General features: G+C 37.6%; 1 protein-coding gene across 8 annotated transcripts in view; it reads left to right on the plus strand.

Annotated features, from left to right (window-relative positions):
• The window catches only part of Shaker (potassium voltage-gated channel protein Shaker), a 119,274-nt gene that overhangs the window by 12,872 nt on the left and 84,106 nt on the right, over positions 1–22,296 (plus strand). Inside the window, exon 1 of one of the 8 annotated variants that reach the window (XM_071700494.1) lies at positions 19,178–19,752. The exons of the other annotated variants lie outside the window; for them this stretch is intronic. Coding sequence (XP_071556595.1) covers positions 19,670–19,752 — 83 coding nt within the window. The 5' untranslated portion in view covers positions 19,178–19,669. Of the gene's footprint in view, positions 1–19,177; positions 19,753–22,296 lie in introns of those variants that run through there. 8 annotated transcript variants of the gene reach the window in all.

A 22,296-nucleotide genomic window follows, 5' to 3' on the forward strand; every position in this document is an offset into this window, starting at 1 on the left:
TAATTAAAACCACCGAAAAGGATTGCTTGTGAAAAATATCACCTCAGGGTGATATTTGTAAAAATATATTAATTTATGTTCGAAGCTAACAACAAGTATATTCGAAAATAAATTTCACAGACGGTAAACAAAGAAACGACTTCGCAAAGTATGTAGTATTAACTTACTTTTTACGGGCCATTATTTTAAATACAATCTTGATATGTGAAAAAGCTTTCGCTTTACTGTGGCCTTTCGTAATACAATCTGTTTACTCGCGCGGCTTATCGCCTATGAACGTAATCGCTTTTATAAACGCGATTATTTTTCCACGTGAGTGGAAAGTTTTCCACATAGACAGATCGACTTGCCGAACAAAGTGTATAGTCATCGATATCTCAAATTTTTTTCTTCTTTCCAGCTCTTTATTTTTATTCTGATTAATATTAAAAATTGTGCTTGTTATTGCAATTAATGTGCTTAACGTTAAAAATTATGGTTGTCATTATGACTGTTTCAAGATTGAAAGTATTACGGTACCAAAGCTCGTTATCTCAGTTCCCCTCTGTTCAAATGTTCGTCGCTATAGCAAATATCTCTCCTCCCTGCACATACATAATTTAAAGTGCATTTCTCAAAGAAACCGCGCTCGTAAACGTAACAATGTCGCTAAAAGTATTCCTCGACCCATCTTTGAGAAAGCCTGTCGCGCGGTGTTTCCCTCAGCTATAACGGCTTCCATCCGTTCTTATTTAGAAATGACGAGAGTTCGGTACAATTTCTCGCGGCGCCGAAATAATTTATCCCGACTTAAACGGTCGGGACCGGACCGGTATAGGCGGAGGCGGAGGCGCGACGGCTTGAAAGCGGGCACTTAGCGCCCTGCCGGCATAAGAAGGTGGTTGCCGGATTCTCATTACGTCCATCATCGAAGCGAAAGCCCGGTCGATTGGGTGCGACGGAGCTTTTCCGACCCGCACCGGCTAGACCGTATCTTTTGTCTAAGCACCTGTTGCGATCCACTCGGGACTATGCGAGGAGGCGAGATTGCCGCTACCTCCGACACTGGATTTAGTCATCTCGAATGCATAGTTATGCGCGTATCATTCTACAATGTCTAACGGTAAATGCAAACGTGTAACTTATTGCGTCATTTCGCCGCCGAGATTGTACGTACGAGCTTCACGTGCTGGGAAAACGTGTAGAATATGTTCGCTTAAAAGTTTCGAAATTAATAAATCGTCGATCCGCGATATCCGCGAATAAATTGCGCGGTCCGCGTCTCCTCTAAGAGGATTTAATATCCCATTGCGGTCTTAGCTTCAATGCATATGATATTCTTGTTGCATCTAAATGAGATGTTCTCGCATTTCCTGGCATAATACCGCGTGCGTGTACACAATTTCTATAGATAGCCGCGATATGCATATGTATATACGAGTATGCGTGGAGTATAACAGGAAATGTAAATCGCGGGGCGTAATACCCCGGTAAAACTGACACGAGAGAAACTATACTGACAAACGTCGTCATTTACAATAGGTAAAGTGATTTTCCCAAACGGCGTTTCACGAAGAAAGAAAACATGTCCGTGATGCGGAACGGTTAAGAGCGAAAAGATTGAAGAAAAAGGGGGGAGGGAAAAGAAGAATCAAAGAAGAATTACTTCGGCAGAATTGCACTTTTCTGCTCAGACAGCATGCATGTCCAAAATCGGGACATAAGACGTCTTAAAGACATTTAAGACGTCTTAAGTCCCGATTTTGGACATGCTGTCTGAGTACATTATAACCGATTATAACGCGTACGATCGCGTTGAGAATCCGTGAAAGATCATACTGGCAGCTCCCTCGAGAGGGAAGAAATGGAGTGGACGTTAAATCGCGACGAATGGATAACGGAAAGAGTGAAGTACTCAGGTGAAGGCATCGGGTGCGGAGGCGATGCGCATAGACGAGCGCAGGCGAAGGCGAAGGCGAAGGTGGTGGCGTATTGTGGTGGTGGTGGTGGTGGTAGCGAGTGGTAGACACGCACATGGATTTGACTGCGGCCGCGATGACGTTAAGAATAACGAACGAGGCCGAGGGCAAGAGCGAGGCTGCGACCCGACACTGACTCGCAACGGAGGCTCCGTTACTATCATTATATAGCGCGCTTATACAGCATGTCCGGTATAGCGCTCATACGTAGAGTCTGTGCGGCGTCTGCATGGTCGTTTTGCGCTCTGCAGCGGTTCTCAAGAAACCAGGTAGTGCCCCTTGTCCACTGTTAATCATAACGATCGCCTACTTGATGAGCAAAATATTATTAATGCACTGTCACTGCGATATTATAACGATATTTGATAACGATTAACATTCTTGAAACGTAGTATTTGATATTACGTTATAATTGACGTTGGTACTGATAATGTCAGTTGCAACTACATTAAAACATGTCTGGAGTAATATTTTTACAATATTTGAAAATGTCGTGTATTTTTAAGTGACATTTTTTAAATATTTAAGTCAATCATTATGTGAGAATATTTAAAAACTGCGCATGGAATCAATATTATCGCAAACATGGATCTATTATTTCTTGTTTATTAAACACCTAAAAAAAAACGTTAAAAATATGTAAAAAGACGCTAAGTATATTTTGCAGTGTGTTTACGCAAAGTTATTTTGTAAATTATATTAGGCGAAAGACTAAAATATTTACATATTTTGCAATTGGCACACAATTCAACTATTTAAACCGTATAGCTTGAAAATTCTCTTGAGAATTCTCTTTTACGTACAGACCATTTACAGTTCTGACTAATTTAACAAGTTTAATTCCGAAAAACTCATTCGATAAACAACTGGAATTTGGAACACGCTCGTTTACAGAATATCGTATTCAGCCGCTCATAAAAAAGCCGTGTGGTTTCTAAAAACGCAATGAAAAAGACCAAATGTAATGCTATGAAAAAGAAGTGTTAGATATACTCAGGCATTTACATATTAAATGTGAGTAAAATTGCAGTAGACAACCGAATATAGTAAATCAGTTTTAAGAGTATTTATTTATAAATTTATACGATAGATTATTTTCAAAATGGATACGTTTAGTCAGTTCTCTGTTATTTTATTTAAAATGCAAGTTATTAATAAAATAATATGCTGTAAAGATAATGGCGACCTGTCTAACATCGATCAGTCCTTTTTTAAATTAAAGTTAATTAAATTTATATGATGGTATCTATTAAACAACGACGAGAATCGGAGAATTCGTTTTGGGGGTGATTCTTGGAGAACCCCTGATGCAGGGAGAGACCGCGGGCGCAGCAAACCTTTAGCACTACCTCGCGCCGATTCACGGCAATGCGGTACTCCTATCTATGTTTAATAGACTGCATAGGCGGCGGTTGCAACATCGCTCGTGACTGCGTGTCTTCTGTAAATCCCAGAAAGAGCGAAGTATAGGATATAAAAGTGTTCCTAGCTGGTTTACTTATGTCACATTATAAAATGCGACTGTACGTTATGTTTTCGGTATCAATTTGAGCCAATGTGACAACGCGATATTTTTCAGGATTGATAAAACATCGGTATTATCGCGGAATTATTATGAGGAAATTGTAGGGCAGAGAGGATAATAAAAGTCGCAGCAAATTTTGCTTCATTAAATTATTTGCTTTATTCTTGAATCTTGATATAAGTAAAAATACGTAGAAAATTTTGAGACCAGGAGACGTTTTTATATTCTAAGAAAAACTTTTCAGTTTTTATTTAATTTCACGCGTTCTTTATTTTACAAATTTATGATTCTACATAGAGTTCTCTTTCTGTAGAATTTTAACAAGTCAATGTAAAACTTCGAACTTTTGAGAAAGAAAAAAGGCGTTTTTCCAATTTGATAAGTCCTTAATTGATTCTTTTCGTTTTCATATACTTTTTCGCGAGATGTATCTTTTTGTCAAATATATTATTCTAATATTTTCTTCAATTAATAATAACTGAAAATGTTTTTTGGTAGATAATTTAATGTATACATTATAAAATTAGTATCTATAATTATTTATTTTACTGGAAATCAAATTACGTTAAGTAAAAGTAATTATTTCTTTTGATTCCACAAGATTATTTTAAACTTTAGATAAATATAGTTAAATATATATTTATATTTACTTTTAGAATTAATTACTCTCCGGAGTTACATTTAGATTGTTTGTATGCGTATAAAAGCATAATAAACGACATTAAAAACGAATAAATTGTCAAACTACAGCCGTAACATTATTAAATATGCAAGCGAGTGTAAGAATATATACTTGTATAGGATTTGCATATTTGTCAGTCGACCTAGCAGATGATAATTCTATTTCCGCTTTAATTATTAATATAAGTAGAAATACTTGCACATCACATTTATTAGATGGAAAAGAAAAATATAATAGAGGAAGAGTATATATATCATACGGTTAAAAACAATATTAAAAATTTCTGGTATATATTTTAATATCTCTAAACGTCGCAATGTTTCAAGTGCAGTTCCGATCAAACGAACAACCGTGTCACCGTTATTGAAATTATTCCTATACAATCGTTTAAAAAATCGTATTGTCTTTTCCATCGCTTTTCATTTTTCAACTGCTCGAATCGTGACAACATCATCGATATTCGCGCGAGTGTTTTTCTGCCCGACTGGCTGTCTGGCACATGGATTTATCCACGTAGGATATTTCGCGGTCTGGCTGTATAGCTATCGACCATGTCTACGCATGTTGCAAGATATAAAGCGGTATATCCAAGCAAAATAAACTGTCACATCATATTCCGCTGTCATTCGCCAAATGCGAGTAAATTCATGTAATGAAGGTACGTTTTTCTCGTGCAGATGATTGAAGTCCACTATTAAAATTTCTATTACTGCACGTTTCATTTATATCAGATATTATTTGAATATTTTCTTCAATTAATAATAGCCGAAAATGTTTTTTGGTAGATAATGTATTACTGTAAATTAATATAATTATTTATTTCACTGGAAATCAAATTATGTAGCGGAAGTAATTGTTTCAACAGTTACAAATTGTTTTTTCAAGCATTCAAGCAAGAGACATTTTTTTCAATTAATAAAGGTTAAAAATGTTTTTTTGGTAGATAATGTATGCATTACAAATTATTATAATTATTTTGCTGGAAATCAAATTATGTTAAGCGAAAGTATATAATTGTTTCAACAGTCACAAATTGGTTTTTCAAGCATTCAAGCATGAGACTTTTTTTATTATTATTTCTAATTATTTGCTCTCCGTTCTTGGCGCAGAAAATGTCTCGCGCACGTGTTTTAAGTATTAAGTTTTACAAGACTTCCCGGTGCAGGTCGGGAATGCGCGACGAGTTGCTCGACTGTTCCTTTCGTGTCTTCCTCGCATTTCTGATTTAAGGTTTCGTGAATTTTTATGTTCTACGTGTTTCACATCGAATGCTTAGGAACGTATAGGATGTACTATCTGGCGGATATAGCGCTTTTTTATTAGTTTGCATAAATCATAAAAAATCATGTCAGTATGATAAATGTATATTAATTTTTTTCTGAAACTATAAAACTTTCTTCTACAAGTGGAGCCAGCTGCAGCTTTCAAAAGTTTTTTAGGTCACTGTGCAGCTGTTTTTACTCTGCAATCAAATAGGACATATCGTTATTAAATAATGTAATATTAAATAGATGTCGACGGATCTACAGGATTTAAACAGTTTGAGAATTTTCTTTCTCTTCTCGCTTTCTTTATTCGAAAATATTTTTATTCATAAAAATAAGATAAAAGTTTACTTCTTTTATTTACATACCTACTGACGAATTAGATGTATAATTTAAGAAAATTTATCGTTCTTAATGTAAATGAGATAAATATTACCATTTAAAAAATCACAAAGATTACACGTGTCCGCTCCAATGTAACACATTTTAAATAATTTAAGTATGAAATATAAAATATACATATATGTATGACGAAAATGATACTGATATTTTAAAGAAAGCTGCAGCTAATTTTGTATCCAAACTTTAATTTTTTAAAACATGTTACATTAGTTGCTTTCCATTTACATCAAAACTCAGATAAATCTCACTTCTGTCTTTCTTCAACATTCATGTTGAAGAAAGACAGAAGTGAGATTTATCTGAGTTTTGATGTAAATGGAAAGCACCTATTGTCGAAATAATCAGAATAACCTCCTCCGCCCCGCTCGCCATCACGTTCCCGCGCATCGTCTCCATCTTCATCCCTCGGCACCCTATTGGCTCGGATCGGCCCAATCATAGGGCCAGCTTTCTATAGATCGATTATATCAATGACGATCTATCGCTCTATCGAGTCGTCTCTCATATGGGTGTGCGCGAGCCATCCCGTCCATCTTGTCGGGATCGCGCGCCGGTGAGAAGAGCGTCGCCGTCGAGATCGCGCGAGTGGCGGACTTGAACTGTGCTAGTGCTTAGCGGTGATCGATTCTTTGGATTCGAAGTTATTTCGAAGAAGCTCTCGTTCGGCCGGTCGCGGTCTCGCGAATCTCGATCTCGAAAGAGAGCAGGAACAGTGATTACGGGCAACAGTGTTGACGGAGCTCGGAGCATTCTATCATCCGGTGTATTTCTCCGCAACGGACACAATACTCAGAAGGACGAATCGAAAAGACGGACCTGCTCAAAGGTAAATCACGTGCGCGTTCCGTACCGAGTTTTGATTGTTCTCGAAGTTAATGCAAGGGTCTCTTTAACGAAGATTCAAAAATTGTAAAAGACTTTTTAGCGTGAATCTCTGAAGTTAAGAAACCAACTTCTTCAGTAATTCTAAAGTTGGTTAATGAGTGAATTTTTTTGAAACTTTGACTTTTAGTCTTGTCGAATGTATTAAATTAAGCAGTCTAATCTATGCGACGTATATCTCAGCGATGCGCCGTGTGACGTCTTAATTCGTGACGTCTATTCGTGACGTCTGTTCGTGACGTGTACACATACACATACACACACATGCATACGCGCGCGTGCGCACGCATGCAACGCATCCAACACCGTGTATAGCAATATATACCTAGCACTGTGGATATTCAATAGCCTCTTTATACTCTTTCCCGTAGGAAGTAGGCTGTGCACAAAGCAGTGCCGTGGCGAACTAATATTGACGCATCGTCACGGATCATATAGCATAATCCATAATCCTCGGTTTCAGCAGCTTGAGAATCCTAGCGTAATCAAACGCACCGTTCCTCCGCTAATAGCAGTAAAAGGAATAAAAATGACGAACAATATTCTTCGATAGAAATGATTTTTACAGAATAATCTGACATTTCTGGAAATTAATACAAAGTAACCATAGTTATAATTTTTTATAAAGCAGCAAATTATCCGAGAAAAGTTCTTAACGCACAATTGATTATTGAAAAATGACGAATATTGTAACATGAATGATAACTTCTCGTACCACACTCCAGCGGCTCCAGCCGCAAAATCTTTAGAACACATTGCGCTCTTGAGTCTTAATGGTGCTTGAAAATGGTTATCCAAGTGCTTCTTCTGTCATCACGAGGGAATGAGGTTTTCGATTTAGCCTGCCACGAGCTCCGATAGGAAAATCTTCGCTGACGCTTCCGATTGCGGTCACCTCAGGAGACTGTAAGGAGAATCAGAAATGTTAAGAATTGCATAAAATTTAAAACACGAGCTCTTTACAAACGATATCAGCATGTAAATTCTTTTAGATTTTTTCCAACGATTAGTTTTTGAGAAAGTTTGTAGTAGTTCAAGATTGTAAAGTTTAAGATTTCTTAATGTCATTTTTATTTCTTAATGTCACAATAAAACTTTCATCGCATAATTCTTTATATTTTATACAGTAAAGCACTTGAAGCTAACGTACTCTTGAGATGTGACGTAAAAGAAGTTATCTATTTTATGCTGAGTTTTTTCGTTGTCCTATAGTAAATTTCGACTAAATAAACGTTTTTTATGTCGATTTAGTACTGCGGTTCTATTCCGCGGTGCAAATTTTAATATTACAGGAAAGCTGTGTGGTCATATTTTTCAAATCTTTGAACCTACTTTTAATATGATATTCTTTATATATTAAACAAAACTGTATCCAGTTCTTAACATTGTTAATATAGTTATTTTTGTTGATAATTGATATGTAGCATCAAGTCTCTCATTGAAACACATTAAAAAATCATGAATTTTGTTATAAATTTCAAAAACTAACCGGTAAAAAGATCTGCATGCTGATATTATTTATTTATTTGTAAATAAGCTTTAAATTTTATGCAGTTCTTAACATTTCTGATTTTCCTCACAACTTCCTTAAGTTCAAGACCTGAGACTTAAGAGATCGGTAAGGGGTTGGGCGAGGTTAGTCCAATTATACCTCTCTCCCGTCTATTCTTCGGCTTTTGTTACCGCAGGCATCAGGAAGTGGCTTGCCAAATCACTCGCCGGTAAACTCTGAAGCTCTGAAGAGTCTGAAGAGCGTATAGAGACGCGCGAGTGTTATAACGTGCCACGTGTTGCTGCGTCGCGTGTAACGTTATTACGTCCCGGCCGATTATGCAGCGACCACGGGAAAGATAAAAACTGCTAATGGTCGCCGCGTGAATCGCGTAATACTTCGTCGTATTATTCCACGCATGTCGTACAGTCGATCGTGTGGGAATGAATTGCTTGGTCTTAAATCCAAGTCTTAAATCCAAGAAAAGGAACACCGTATGACACATCAGACGACGATCTGTATTTAAAATAACATAGACATATGTTTAGGCTTTTGAGAGAAAAGAAGGAACAAAAGACACGTATACTTTTTAAGTTGAGAAAAGAAATGGTAATGTAATCTCGTTGCGCACTCCTCATTCATCATCTTATATTTGTAGCAAAAATTAGATGTTAAAAACAGTGATACTTTTTTTTTACTGCAATTGTGATAAATTTTTAATATTTTAAGCTCGGTGCACTCTGTTATTACGAAATTTTCCGCGTAATTAAGGACGCTACTACTGAGAGAAAATTATATGGTGAGGAAAAAGGGAGGTCGCGACGAGATCGTGCTTGAAGAATTAATTACTGTTTTTTGTGCAGAATACTTCGAAAATGATATCTCAAATTTTTTAATTTGTCTATAATATAATCGATGTTTTTTTTAACAAAAGTTTGATGAGAATGGTCATCTTGTTAAATTAAAGTTTAAATACCTCAGAAATTAATTTTTTAATTGAAAATTTGTTAAGAGAAAAGATATTATAATGCGATATTATTGCGATATTAATAAAAATGGCTCTCGATATTTTTGCATTACAAATTGATATATATATCTATGTTGTTCGTTTTGCAACGATTCTGCATCTTTACGGCATCTCATTATAAGTAACGCGATCGGATGTTTAATGAGGGATAAAACAAAACTTATTAAAGGTATACGGAAAGCACACGAGGATATATTTTACGAGTCGCGCTATTTGTCTCGAAATGGCAATTGTCACCGGGGTTTGTGCGCTTTATTATCCGGGCGCACGTTAATCCCTTCCGCTAGATAGCTATATAAGGTTACTGGATAGCGGAAAATGCTCGTTGAGTGATGTTTTCATTCAACTGCTCCGGTTTTGAGTTTCATGTTCTCTGGAAAGTATCCAACGAAAATTAAAAACGTCACAATAATTCTAACTGATCAACGCATAGAATGCTCCCGAAGTACAGAATGTGGAGAGTAAATACGGAAAACAACAATAAATTATTTGCTGTGTTAATAGGAATTAAAGTTGGCGGTGAAATACATCTTATCCTTTTATAAATATGTAGAGCATGCAAAAAGTTATAGTTTAACGTAGGATTAACTTAAAAGATTAATATAATAAACAGCACTCTATAAATTTTTGTACTATAAAGCACATAAAAGAAATACTTTGAATACTTTCGAACTATTCTATTACACGTACAAAGCTCGTAAAAATCCGAGATATGCGAAAAGAAGAATGAGAGAAAGAACGAGAAGAGAAATACTTGTACTCTTTTTTTATAGGACCAGATGCGAGACTTTTATGTTTTATGCGTGTGAGACATAAAAATCTGCCGCAGTGTGAGAAAGTTTCACCATGTTTGACAGACGAATGAAAAGTTGTGGAAAGTTGAAAGAAAAAAATGGGTAAAGACGCGAAAAGACAAGGACAGCGATAAAAAACACGCTGCGGTTTAAGTCCTCTATTGACTGTTTTATAATGCGACCGAATTCGGTGGTTCTCCTTGCCATATAGCTTCAAATTGGCACCGTTTCAGCATGTTATTTCCTCATTTCCCCGTCGCACTTATTGTTGAACGCGCATCTAATCTTGATCAATGTCGACATCCGTTACTTTTGCGGCCGCGTGGTTCTCTCGCTTTTCCTTCAGCAAATCGAAGAAGTTTAGATTATAAGTTTAATGGCAATTTTATAAATAAACTGTTTTGTACATGCTGTGCATACAAAAAGTGCAGAAAAATAATATTTATAATATGGAATGTCTGATAATCCTAATGTTGAAAGGCCTGTGAACGGATTAATGTAGCAAGTAAGAGCATGTAAGAAAAGAAAATTCATCCGACCGCGTGATCAAAGATAGCGCAATTATAGCAGATTGCTGTTAATTAACCCATTTCTTTGTCCTTGCCGCATTTACTGCGGCAGATATCGTATATACGTCGATAATTACCTATCGTATTTAATGGATGGCCGAATCAGAGCGACGATGCGACGATGTTCCTTTATCAGACTTCATTGCGGTTTGAGATTTATCTTCGACGAATTGACAGCAATTGCTGCAAATTGCGAGAACTCCGATATTGAAAGGAACATTGGCTTAATACAGGGTGAGGTAATAAATGAAAGAGACAGAGTTTCTAGTATGTAATATTCTTGAATATTAATTAATTTTCAGTAATATGTTAAATGTAACAATACTTGTATATAGTATTTAGAATAACAGATAAAAATGAGAGTCACTGGTCAACAATAAAAATGTATCCTGTATCAAAACAAGTTAATTCTTATTAATTTTGTGGCACTAATAACGAGTATGCCATTAAAAATGGCATCTTAGCTCTTGTTTTCATGATACTCAATATTAATAATATGGGTGCAATATGAGAAATAGGATGACCGTTTTCAAGATATTTCGACAATGGGAAAAGAGGTAATAGGGAAAGTGGAGTCTTGCCATGTTAGCAGTTTACTGTTCGACTGTAACCAAGGATACTTCAGAAGTAGCCTACAAGCGACAAGCCAAGCGAAAGCACTCAAGTTAAGTTTGAAACTAGACTTAGATTGGCAAGATCTGTTCAGGAAATGTATTATTTTTTAGTCAAAAAATGAGAAAAGAAAGTGAATACAAAAAAACTCTTACAAAATAATTCAGTTTATATTTAATATTATCTCTAATATCTTAAATATGCATTTTTAAAATTATTATATAAATATTATTATAATCTGTATTTCTTGAACTAAAGCTAACAATAAGTAATGTTTTTCATGGTTACATTTGGTCTACTTACATGTAAATAAATGGAAAAATTCAAGAGTAAAGCAGGATACAAATTTTTGTTGACCAGTATTATTTGAAGCAAATGTAATGCTTTATGTAAATTCCTCGAAATTCAAGCTCTCCCGCAGTGAAAAGTCCGCGAAGCCCCACGCTGGTTGATACGTGATCGCGTGTGTGAAACTTCCGGCGAGGATCGAGCACGAACAATCGACACGACACGCTCGCAATCAACGTGTCGTGATGATTTGCATGATAGACGATGTGACGTGACGATACTTTCTATCGTTTAAAACCATATCCTATGTTACATTTTTTCCATATATATTATAAAGGTAATATTAAAATTAATATTTTTTTGTAAGTAACAAGAACTCAGCTCTTACAATTATTCCGATCGTATTTAAAATAAATCTCCCTCAGATGTAATAACACTTCAAAAGTATCGAAATTTTCAATTTGACACTCTTTGGAGAGGGGGGGGGAGGGAAATAACTGTATTAATCTAAAGTTTCAAAGATTTCTGAACTATATATGTAAAAATCGCGTGGAAGCGATTTATTAAAAAAACGTTAATTCTCTTTTTAATAAATCAAAGAAGCTCATTATTAAATTGCGCTTTAATTATTTCCGAAATTTTATACCGCCACTTGGGTATCATCATCTCATTGTCTTCAGCATCGCCGACATCGTATTTGCCGTAGTTGTCGCAAGTAGTTCCTGAGGGAGGTTTCCTATTAACTTGATTTCCTTGTGCATGCCGCACGAAGCTGAATCTTCTAATGGATAGTGACGGCACTTTTAATCGAGAGATCTACACCGAGATCGGCAATTTTCAAACAATCTGAATACAAATGAGTCAAGTACCGCTCCTTCGGGAGATATCAGTAACGCGCGCGTTTCAGGCATTATAATATCAACGTTTCCCCCGGTCTCGCGAGCGAGCAGACGGATATCGACCTAACGAATGAACGAACGACGGCAGTTTTCATCAGTTTCCGTTATCAGGAAGTGAATCTTTTAACCCTTTGTAACTCATGTTATCAAAAATAAAAAATATGACAACTATTTTAAATTGATTTACAACAGATAAATTCATGATTTAGAATGTTGGTGGAAACTTTGCCGGTTTGTAACAGTATTGTTACCAGGAGTTACAAAGGGTTAACTGTTCAACGAATAAACGGCAGTTTTCATCAGTTTCCGTTATCAGGAAGTAAATCTTTTAACTGTTCAAAAAGTAATATTTATCGCCAGGAGATAAATCAAGATGATACTTTTTGGTAACGACCATCGAATAAATATTAACCATTCGTCATCGATTAATTTCACAGTTTGTTTGCGCGCGGCATCACGAACGATTTATTCGTTTACGCATGAGAAAGCACGGCGATTGCTCGGGCATCGAAGGAATTACGTTCATTCATGATTTTCGCGATGAATCAATACGACGTGTGCGCCGGCCAGTGAGAGGGTTCTACGCGCGCGCGCACAAAGCCGACACGCACACGCGTGCAGTGGCGCACCGCGTGAGGATGCGGTGCAAGGGGTTGTTGCTCGTATATGCCGCTCTGCGTTTGCAGAGCCGATTATCAGCCGTTCTTTGACGTCGCAGGCGTTTTCAATGTCAAAATTCCTCCGGGATCGGTTCGAGATATTTCGAGACCTGTTGCGAAACGAAATTTTATTTTGCTAGACGTTTTTAAATGATCGATCATATGAGAATTCATAAGGAATTCAATATAAATGATCGAACTTTGCGATATAAGGAGGGAAAATGAGGAAAAAAATTAAATTTATAAATAATTATTTGTAAATTGTTATATAAAACATAAATTTAAGAATATAATTGATGAAATTAATCATCGAAATTAAACTAGTCAAATTAAATGTATCTAATATTGGAAAGCTTTTGGCATTTTAGCCGAGCGTAGAAATTCTATGACCATCGGCAGAATTTACCACCTACGTCTTGGAACGGGGGTGTAACACGTGTACCCTCGTTACGAGACGTGGGTGGAGCCATCTACTTGTTTTAGTGTGAAACAAATTCTTTTATATAATGTGTCCCTCGATGTGTAGTTTGATTTTTAAATTTTACTTGTTTTTCGCTGGAGAATCTATATTTTCTGTACGCATCAATGATATCTGTAATACATTAGCGAGGATTATATGCAAGCACGTTACGTGCAAGCAGAGAACGTTTCAATTTGTTTTAATTTTATTTTTTTATGAAGTTTTATTCCAAATACCATTAGTTGAGAAGTGTATTTTGAACTTCTCGTAGAGAGTCAACAATCTATATAATCTATATAATCAATGCCGTAACTAGCCTGCGTTGCGCCCGGTGCGAGCTGAACATTTTGCGCCTCCTTCTAAATACTTTTAATAAAAAAAAGAATAAATATTTAAAAAATATCAATTATATCTCACAATGTAATTTACGAGCCTTATGTGAGGCAAACTCGTCGATGCAAAAATAATATTTTCATAATTAAGTTGCCTTGCAATCGAGTTCTCTATGGACAATATGTCCTTTGTCAGTCTCTGCTGTCCGGCGAACCTATACATATATACAGTAGACCAGACTTTGCCAAGAAGTCAAACCCTTGGGGAGTTCGAGCCTTCGGTCGGGTCTATAATGAGTCGCAGTCGTAAGAGTCATAAGAAATTGACCAATCTCTCTCACAGTTCATTATTCTTCGACCGCAAGGAGAATAATAGACTGTGAGATTGGTCAATTTCTTTCGACTCTTACGACTGCGACTCATTGTAAACCCGGCCTTCGAGTCACGGAGACAGAATTAATTGTTTATGCCTCCTTTTTTCAAACTTTTTTATTTTATCGTCTTGACTGCGCTTCCCTGAAGCTTGCGCCCGGTGCGAGGGCACCTAGTTACGGCTCTGTCTATAACGTATTAGCGCGGATTATAACATGTTACGTGCAAACGGAGAAAGTTTCAGTTTCTTTTTAATTACTCAGACAACACAATATTCAAAATCGGGACATAAAGACGTCTTATATCCCGATTTTGGACATCGTGTTGCCTTAAAGACACTGTGTTGTCTAGGTATATTTTTTTTATAAAGTTTCATTCCAAATACCATTAGTTGAGAAGTATATCTGGAACTTCTCGTACAGAGTCGATTGCGAGACTCGTCCCGGTGAGGTATTTGTGAAACGCGCGCCACGGCAATCGGGTGATAATTAATCATGCACTCATTTTCGCGTATTATTGTACGTCGTCCGTTCTCGCGGCTCATATAGGACAGCGTTTGAAAACCGAGTTTGCCGCTCGCAGTGAACGAAGAGAGGCAGAGTGAGAAAAAGAGAGAGAGAGAGAGAGAGAGAGAGAGAGAGAGAGAGAGAGAGAGAGAGAGAGAGAGAGAGAGAGAGAGAGAGAGAGAGAGAGAGAGAGAGAGAGAGAGAGAGAGAGAGAGAGAGAGAGAGAGAGAGAGAGAGAGAGAGAGAGAGAGAGAGAGAGAGAGAGAGAGAGAGGGCGGGACCAAAATAGCATCGTCCTTTACGGTCGCGACACGGCCGACCCTCGACCCTTTTGAATTCTCGTTAAGCGTCGGCATTCGCGGAAGTTCCTAAACGAGCAAGATCATCGATCTTTCCCGAGGCTGCACGCCATTATCCTCGCGAACTTTGCGGCCGTAATTCCGCAGGATAACGTCTCAAATGCCGACCGATATATAGGGCGATAATAACTCATTCCGCCCGCTTCTTCTTTCGATCCTTTCGAGGCATCGGCAATTTCGCGCGGATATTAAGACGGCGAATGAGATTAACGAAGTATAATGTGTCAAATTATTCAGCCGAGAGAGACTGACCTTTTTCGCCCAGGAACTCGGTTGCAGGATGCGCATCGCTAGTATAATTCATTACAGTAATCGCATCTCGCGCATAAAAAGAAGGAAATTGAATTTCGCATTTCTAGATGAATAATTTCACAATTATTTAGACGGAAGTAAATTAGAGGGAGGATGGAAGTTTTATCAGGATTTTAATTAATTCAGTTAAGAGATCTTATTGGTTTTTTTTTTTTTTGGAAAAAACAAGACGATTTTGTATTTATTAATACGAGTATTAATACAAGTAGCGATAATTTTTAATCGTGTCAATGCGGACGCGCGCGCCGCCCGACACGTTGCCTCACGAATGATCAATTCAGTTATTTCGATTGACTTCGCGACGGCGGGGATTGAATTACCAGTGCTGGATGCGCTTTCGGTGCCACTTTGTTGCGACGTCCGACAGATGGCTCGTCGCAATGGCTTGTTGGCGACGTGCACACGTGCGTCCGCATGGTCCTCATCTGGCCCCCCCACCCTTTCCGCCTATCAACCCCCTCGAATCCCACCAGTGACGTCGGTGACGTCAAGACGCATTGCGACATATCGCGCTCTGCCCCGTTTCGCGCTCCCTTTCGTCTTCGCGCGCTAAAGGCGCGCTTTTTGGCTCGCACTTGAACCTGCCTCGCGTCCAACCGAAAAACGATCCGATGAATGGCCATTGTATGCACAGACCGTTATATGGATTGTTTTAGCAGACAATTTGATTAATTCTCCTGTATCTGTACGAAATCAATTGTTTATTATTGGAGGAAAAAGATGCATATATGTTATACATATAATTTTTATTATTTTCTATAAGAATAAAATAGAATATAACCCAGATAACACAATGTCCACAATTGGGACAAGAATAAAATTATTCTATGAGAATAAAGAAACTAAAATGTGTAAGGCAAAATGTAAGCGTAAAATAACTTGACAACGTCAACAACTTTTTCAATTTTAACTCACTAATGCTAATGTACTTATATTTCTTTGTTGCAGGTAAGTGCAGCTACTAAATCTTATTCGTACATTAAGGGTGAGTTGCATCCTTTTTAACTGTTAATAGCGTAAATTTTTCGAAATTCTCTCATAATTTTTCTACATACGAACAAGTTTACATAGAAACTTTTTGACGAGCGGCAGAATTTGTACGATTGATCTATTACACAGATATGCTATTTGCTACACTGAGAAAAAAAAATCGTTGATTCAAAGAAATATTATTTGATTCAACTAAATGCAGCGGTCACGGGCTGCCAAGTTAACATTTGTTAATTCAACAAATATTATATAAAATAAAATAAAATATTTCTTGATATTACTCACGTATATTTGATTTAAATATATTAATATTTACATTAAACAAATCACACCAACTAAACGAGTTTAGTCAAATTAACAACATTTTTTTCTCAGTGTACATCTTTGTCGCGTGTGACAAACGTCGCTTACAAAGATTTGAATTTAAGAGATCATTTAGTGGTTTAATGTGAGAGCTATACACGTTTGAAAAATCACGTATTGTTCGGATAAACATAATAGAAAGTATCAGTACACGCGCGGGGAGAGCTTTTACCACCTCGAACTACGATCGATCGCGCGCCGACTGCATCCGGCTAACGTCATCATCGCCGTACACGTGACCAAATTCTAAGTTTCCTGCTCTCTGGTGGAAATTGCGGCGGCAATTTCATGCTTACGCGTGCGTACCGCCCAGTGGCTTTGCTCGCAGTCTGCATTGCGCCAGTGCGTAAAGCGGACGGTTGATCCTCTATTATCGATGAGCGTCGAGATGGCATTCCAGCCGACACGGAGCATTAGTTACAGCATTAGTTAGATTTACATCTGTGTGGATAGGTGGTGTTACATTACATTTACATTGTTGAATGCAAAATTACAATATATTGTAGATGTAATGTACTGATGCTTTGTGTCAACTGGGACTCTTTTTCATCAATCTTTTGCGATTCAGCCTCTCTGAGTGGAACAAGTCAATCATTTAATCCTGCTAAGCTAACAGTCAATATGAAGTTCGTTACTGAAATTTAGTTTTCTTTGATAGCACGTGACACAATCCTATTTACTTGAATATCGACAGGAATATAATTTCGTCTCCATTTTCATCTTGCGCTTTTAATGATGCACCGTGTAAACTACTAGTTTAGGCCATATAGGCTAGTTGATGAGTGAGAGATCAAGCGGAAAAGCTGCAGAATTATGCAAATCAAGATATTTGAAAGCTGACGCGTAAGATCTATATTCGTTTCAATTAGTTCGGAATTTATCGCGTTAGGAATGCATAGAACGTGTCGGACTTCGGGAAGCTGCGCATAACTGCACACGATTAACTCTCAATTGTTCGCGCCAAGAGGTGAAATGACCCGCGCCAATTGCGCCTGATGCATCGTATCTTATTACCTGTGAATGATATGCTCTTACCCGGAAGTTTCGTAAACATGTCGTAGAAACGATCTATTTCATGTCCGCTAGTGGCGATAGTTTTTATAAATGTTGGCAGATAAAGGTTTCCCGAGATGAGGTCGTGAGATGTCGGGGGATATTTATAGCGAAGAGATGATGTCGTTCGAATACTTTCCTAACCCTGCAACTTCTGGCGAACGGCCTAACGTTGTTTAGCCGTTCCCAGGCCAGACATTTTACCTTCGTTTCCAAAATACACTGACTGGCTGCCACTCCGCCCACCATAACACACCGAGCGTCGGAAACGCGTTTCAGGGACTTAGAGTGATCTACAAATATCTCTATCAATGAGCATTGATCGTACAATTAGATTTTGAATTAATTTTATACATATCAATTAGTTATGCTTAAAAAATTCTTTGTCTATGAATTAAAATATTTTCTTGTAGCACAAGGCAAACGGGCTAAATTAAAATCTCTTGATTTATTATTTCCATGTTAGGTCTGTTGACCTAATTGAACACGTGGGTTCATTTTCACGAAAGAAATTTGCGATCAAACTTCTTCTTCTTTGAAGTGTTCCGTGATACCCGTGATGTTATGGCATCCGGAACTTATATGCCTCTGGCGCGATCTACGGATATTGTAGGTCAAGAAAGGGAAAATAGTCCAAGGAAGTTCGGAGAAGTTCAAAGCGCGGTGGTTAAAAGTCACAAGGCACGACATTTATATAAAATCGATAACTTAAATCGTATTTATAGAATCGATATAATTTAATGAAAAGTTGTACCTTTTACTACGGCTTCGCTACTGCATTTACGATGCGATATTTTCAATGAATCACGTGTCAGTAATTTCGTTAAAGAAGAGTCAATATTTCTCAAGTGGCCGATAACCGAGTGCTTCTCGATCGCCTTAGGTTCAGTTAGCAATATCACCCAAGTTTCCTACGCCTCGTCTCTCTTGATAGATCGATTCCGCTGTAAATCAAATTAATTAAACCTCATCGCGATCTGGCGCACGAAAGCACGACGCGACGGTCGATTCTTGTAATTCGGGAGATCCCGTTTGGTGGCCTGGTCCAGTGTCACTCGGAGTAAATTAAAGACCGAAGATATATAGATAGAAATAGACGAACGGAGTGGGGAAAACGAGAGCACGAGATGAATGACAAAATCGCGAAACTTTATAAATGAGTCGCGATCAATTGAAGATTGTACTCGAATAAGGCAGCACTGATTTCGCTTAAGTGTACTTCATAATTGAAATATTACTTTTGCAAATAATACCTGAATATACAGCAGTTTCTAAGAGATAAGCAAAGTTAAAAAAAAATTGTTTTTTATTCTAATAATATAATTACCGATAGGTGATTCACATTCAGCTGAATGTACGGCCAGACGTCGATTTGGAAACGTAACTAAGGCTCGCGGTGTATTTTTAACATCGGGATACTCTGTCTGTGAAAGTGTCTCCACTAGTAGACTGCTTTTTGGAGAGCGTAATGCTTTAGTATCATTGCTCGATGGCAGAGGCTCGATCTATGCACGTGGCAAAAGGCGATCGATTAAAAAATTTGTTCTACGCGGGGAAAATCGATCGGATGCGGCCGAATTTAATTTATAACGGATATTTAACGTGTTAAAAGTGTGAATAATTCAGTGAAATTTGCACCATGATTCGTGAGAATTCGATAGCTGTGCGTGCACGAAATGTGAAGTTTCGACTTTTGATCGATCGACGTAATTGATCGATTTTTTTTGGGTCAATCTATATGTGCGATTTGAGGTAGTTGACGATGAATATTTGGTGTGTGTAAGAAATCGTGACGTGATGGTTCACGTCGAGTGGGTTGTCGCCAGGCTCTCGTAATCCAAAAGCGTTTAAAGATTAGAGCATCCACGATGCACGCTGGTATGAGAAGCACATTTCTCGGGATGAGGATGTTCCCGCGCCGGAAACGGAAATCGCCCGAGCGTGGGAAAAGGTAATGATTATGTGATGCGAGTACTAATTATCCGTTCGGCTCGCAGAGTACTTGTTTCTATGCACCGAGTAATTGAAGTAGATCGTATTTCATGGAAGAGAACTGGTCGACAAATAGGATCCGTTTTGGGTGCAAATTTCTACTTGCGAAGTATTATCTGATATGCAAGACAATTGCTTTTATATTAATTAACGGTAAAAATATCGTAGGTTTTATGCTGTATATTTCATTAAGTAAATTAAGATTTAAAACATTTTCTGGGAAAGGTTTATTGCGACAATGGTGTAATGAAATCATTTGGGAAGTAGTGAAGAAAATTAAGTCATTTTGTTGATAATTGATATGCAACATTGAGTCTCTCATTAAAAAATCTTGAACTTTGTTATAAATGTTCTCAAAAACTAACCGATGAAAAAAAATCTAAAAAAATTTACATGCTGACGTTATTAATAAAAGAACTTATTTTTTAAATTTTATGCAATTTTAACACATTTCTGATTCTCCTTACAATCTATTTAAATAACGTTAAAATCGAACATTTGATGAGCTTGTTTTTAGGAAGCTCATGCCATCTGACGCAAGCTCTTGGAAGTCGATAAGCAAGCAGTCAAAAGCTCTTTGTCTAGGAGTACATTGATTGATAGCATCCAAATACTAATACTTTTTTATTCGGCATCGATTATTTTTTGCATTGACTGATTTATTTATAGCTTTGGTAACAATAGGCATGAGTGATAGCGAGTGAAACTGTAACTGTGAATCAGAATCGATATTCATAGATTACGATACTGTATAAATAAAAGTCTCGTTTTCTTACCAAATTGACTATTCTATTTCGGTCGCATTCATCTCTATACCGTAAGCGAAAAGACACTTTTTTAATATTTATCTCGCAGCAATTTAAAAATTAAAAAAAGAAGCAGAGAATGATAGGCAAAAAGATTATATTAAAATATTTACGAATCTAATGATAACAAAAGTGATGCGTAAGGCAAAAGATACAGACAGTGATTGAAAATAGTGACGAACTATAGTCAATCCACGAATGTAAAAAGGATTATGATGCGCGAAAAAGCAATCAACGACTAGGAAGAAGAAGAATTTGGAAATATCGAGCACGACCTATTTTTCGAGAATTTATCTACATAGTTTCCCGACGATTTCTACATGTCGAGGGAAAAGGACCGACAGCGTAAATAATTCGGCTAATACCGGCAGCGTAATTAAATTAGGCTCTTTTAAAGAAATCTTATGTGTATTTGTGCTCGTTATATGTCATGTCGAAATAGATGAAAGAAGCATATTTAGAGCTCTTTTCAGCAGGATATTATACGTGAATTCATTCAACATCGTATATGCCACGACAAGATTTGATAATTTGAGCTTAAATGTATTTATTCCGAAGTCCATTATTGATCCGGCAAGAGAGATCTAGAATCGCCGACTTGGTTGCGAAACGTGCGTTGTGGTCAACTGTGATGGGGGCTGTCCCATAAACGGTCATCCCTCTCGCAGAGTTTCAAAGCGTCCTCTTATATGTCAGCGATGGCTTATAATGTACCGACTTAACTCCCGCGAGTAGGTTGAAAGCCACTCTCGACGATAATCATTGTTGTACGCTCAAGAGACCGTGGCCCCCTTTTCAGATTGTACGATGCGAAATGCTTGAAAATGCGCTTATCTAGAGACTCTAGAAAATGTATGATATAAACTACTGCTTGATACAATAATAAAATCCTATAAAATATAACAAAAGAAGATTGCGGGAACTTTAAGTGTTTCGAGATGCTTGCTACATTCGAAATTAATAATACTTTTAAGTGTACCTTTAATTATCCATATAATATATTTAATAATTTAAATTAAAAAGTAAATGTTGTTTCTTTTGAGAATTATTAAAGAATGAACGATCCTAGATATCTATTAGCGACTTTATGTGCAAAGTGACTCGATTACGTTACTACATGGCTTATCGAACTGCCACAAATCGAAGACGAATGCATTATCTCATCGCCGGTGGTACCGGCGCGTTCCAATTCCTAGCCGATACCGAGTCTGGGTTACGTTGCTGACAAGAGCGTTCCGCGATACGACGCGACGCGGCACCGGCGTGACACGAATACATATGTACGCGGAGAGACCGCGGTAGCGAAGGTAGAAAGGAAGCGAACGGCCGACCGGCTGACCAACCACAGATACCGCCTTCAGCGGTGGTTGCTTGCCATAAGTCGTGCAGGTCATGCACAACGGGTCAGGAGAGAGAAAGTCAGTCATACCGACGCCGTGCTACCATTCGCGTCAGTGATTGGTCGAGCTTGCGAAAAGCTCCTTCTCGAGGATATACCAAAACCCCGTCGCGCTCGTCCACGCAAAATATATACGTACGGCAGGCGAAACTGACTTAGACGAAGGGCCGAGAAACTCGCGGGAGAGAGCTTGTGGATGCTGCATACGTCGTATCTTCATCTAGATTTCTCCGTCACGTGACGACGGGTGGGTAGAGGGAATGATTGGTGTGAGAGTATAAAAAGCTTGCTTGAAACG

This window comes from Temnothorax nylanderi, unplaced genomic scaffold (genome assembly GCF_030848795.1).
Source record: "Temnothorax nylanderi isolate EJ_2023f unplaced genomic scaffold, tnyl_v1.0 TNYL_tig0022_pilon, whole genome shotgun sequence".
Classification (NCBI taxonomy): Eukaryota; Metazoa; Arthropoda; class Insecta; order Hymenoptera; family Formicidae; genus Temnothorax; species Temnothorax nylanderi.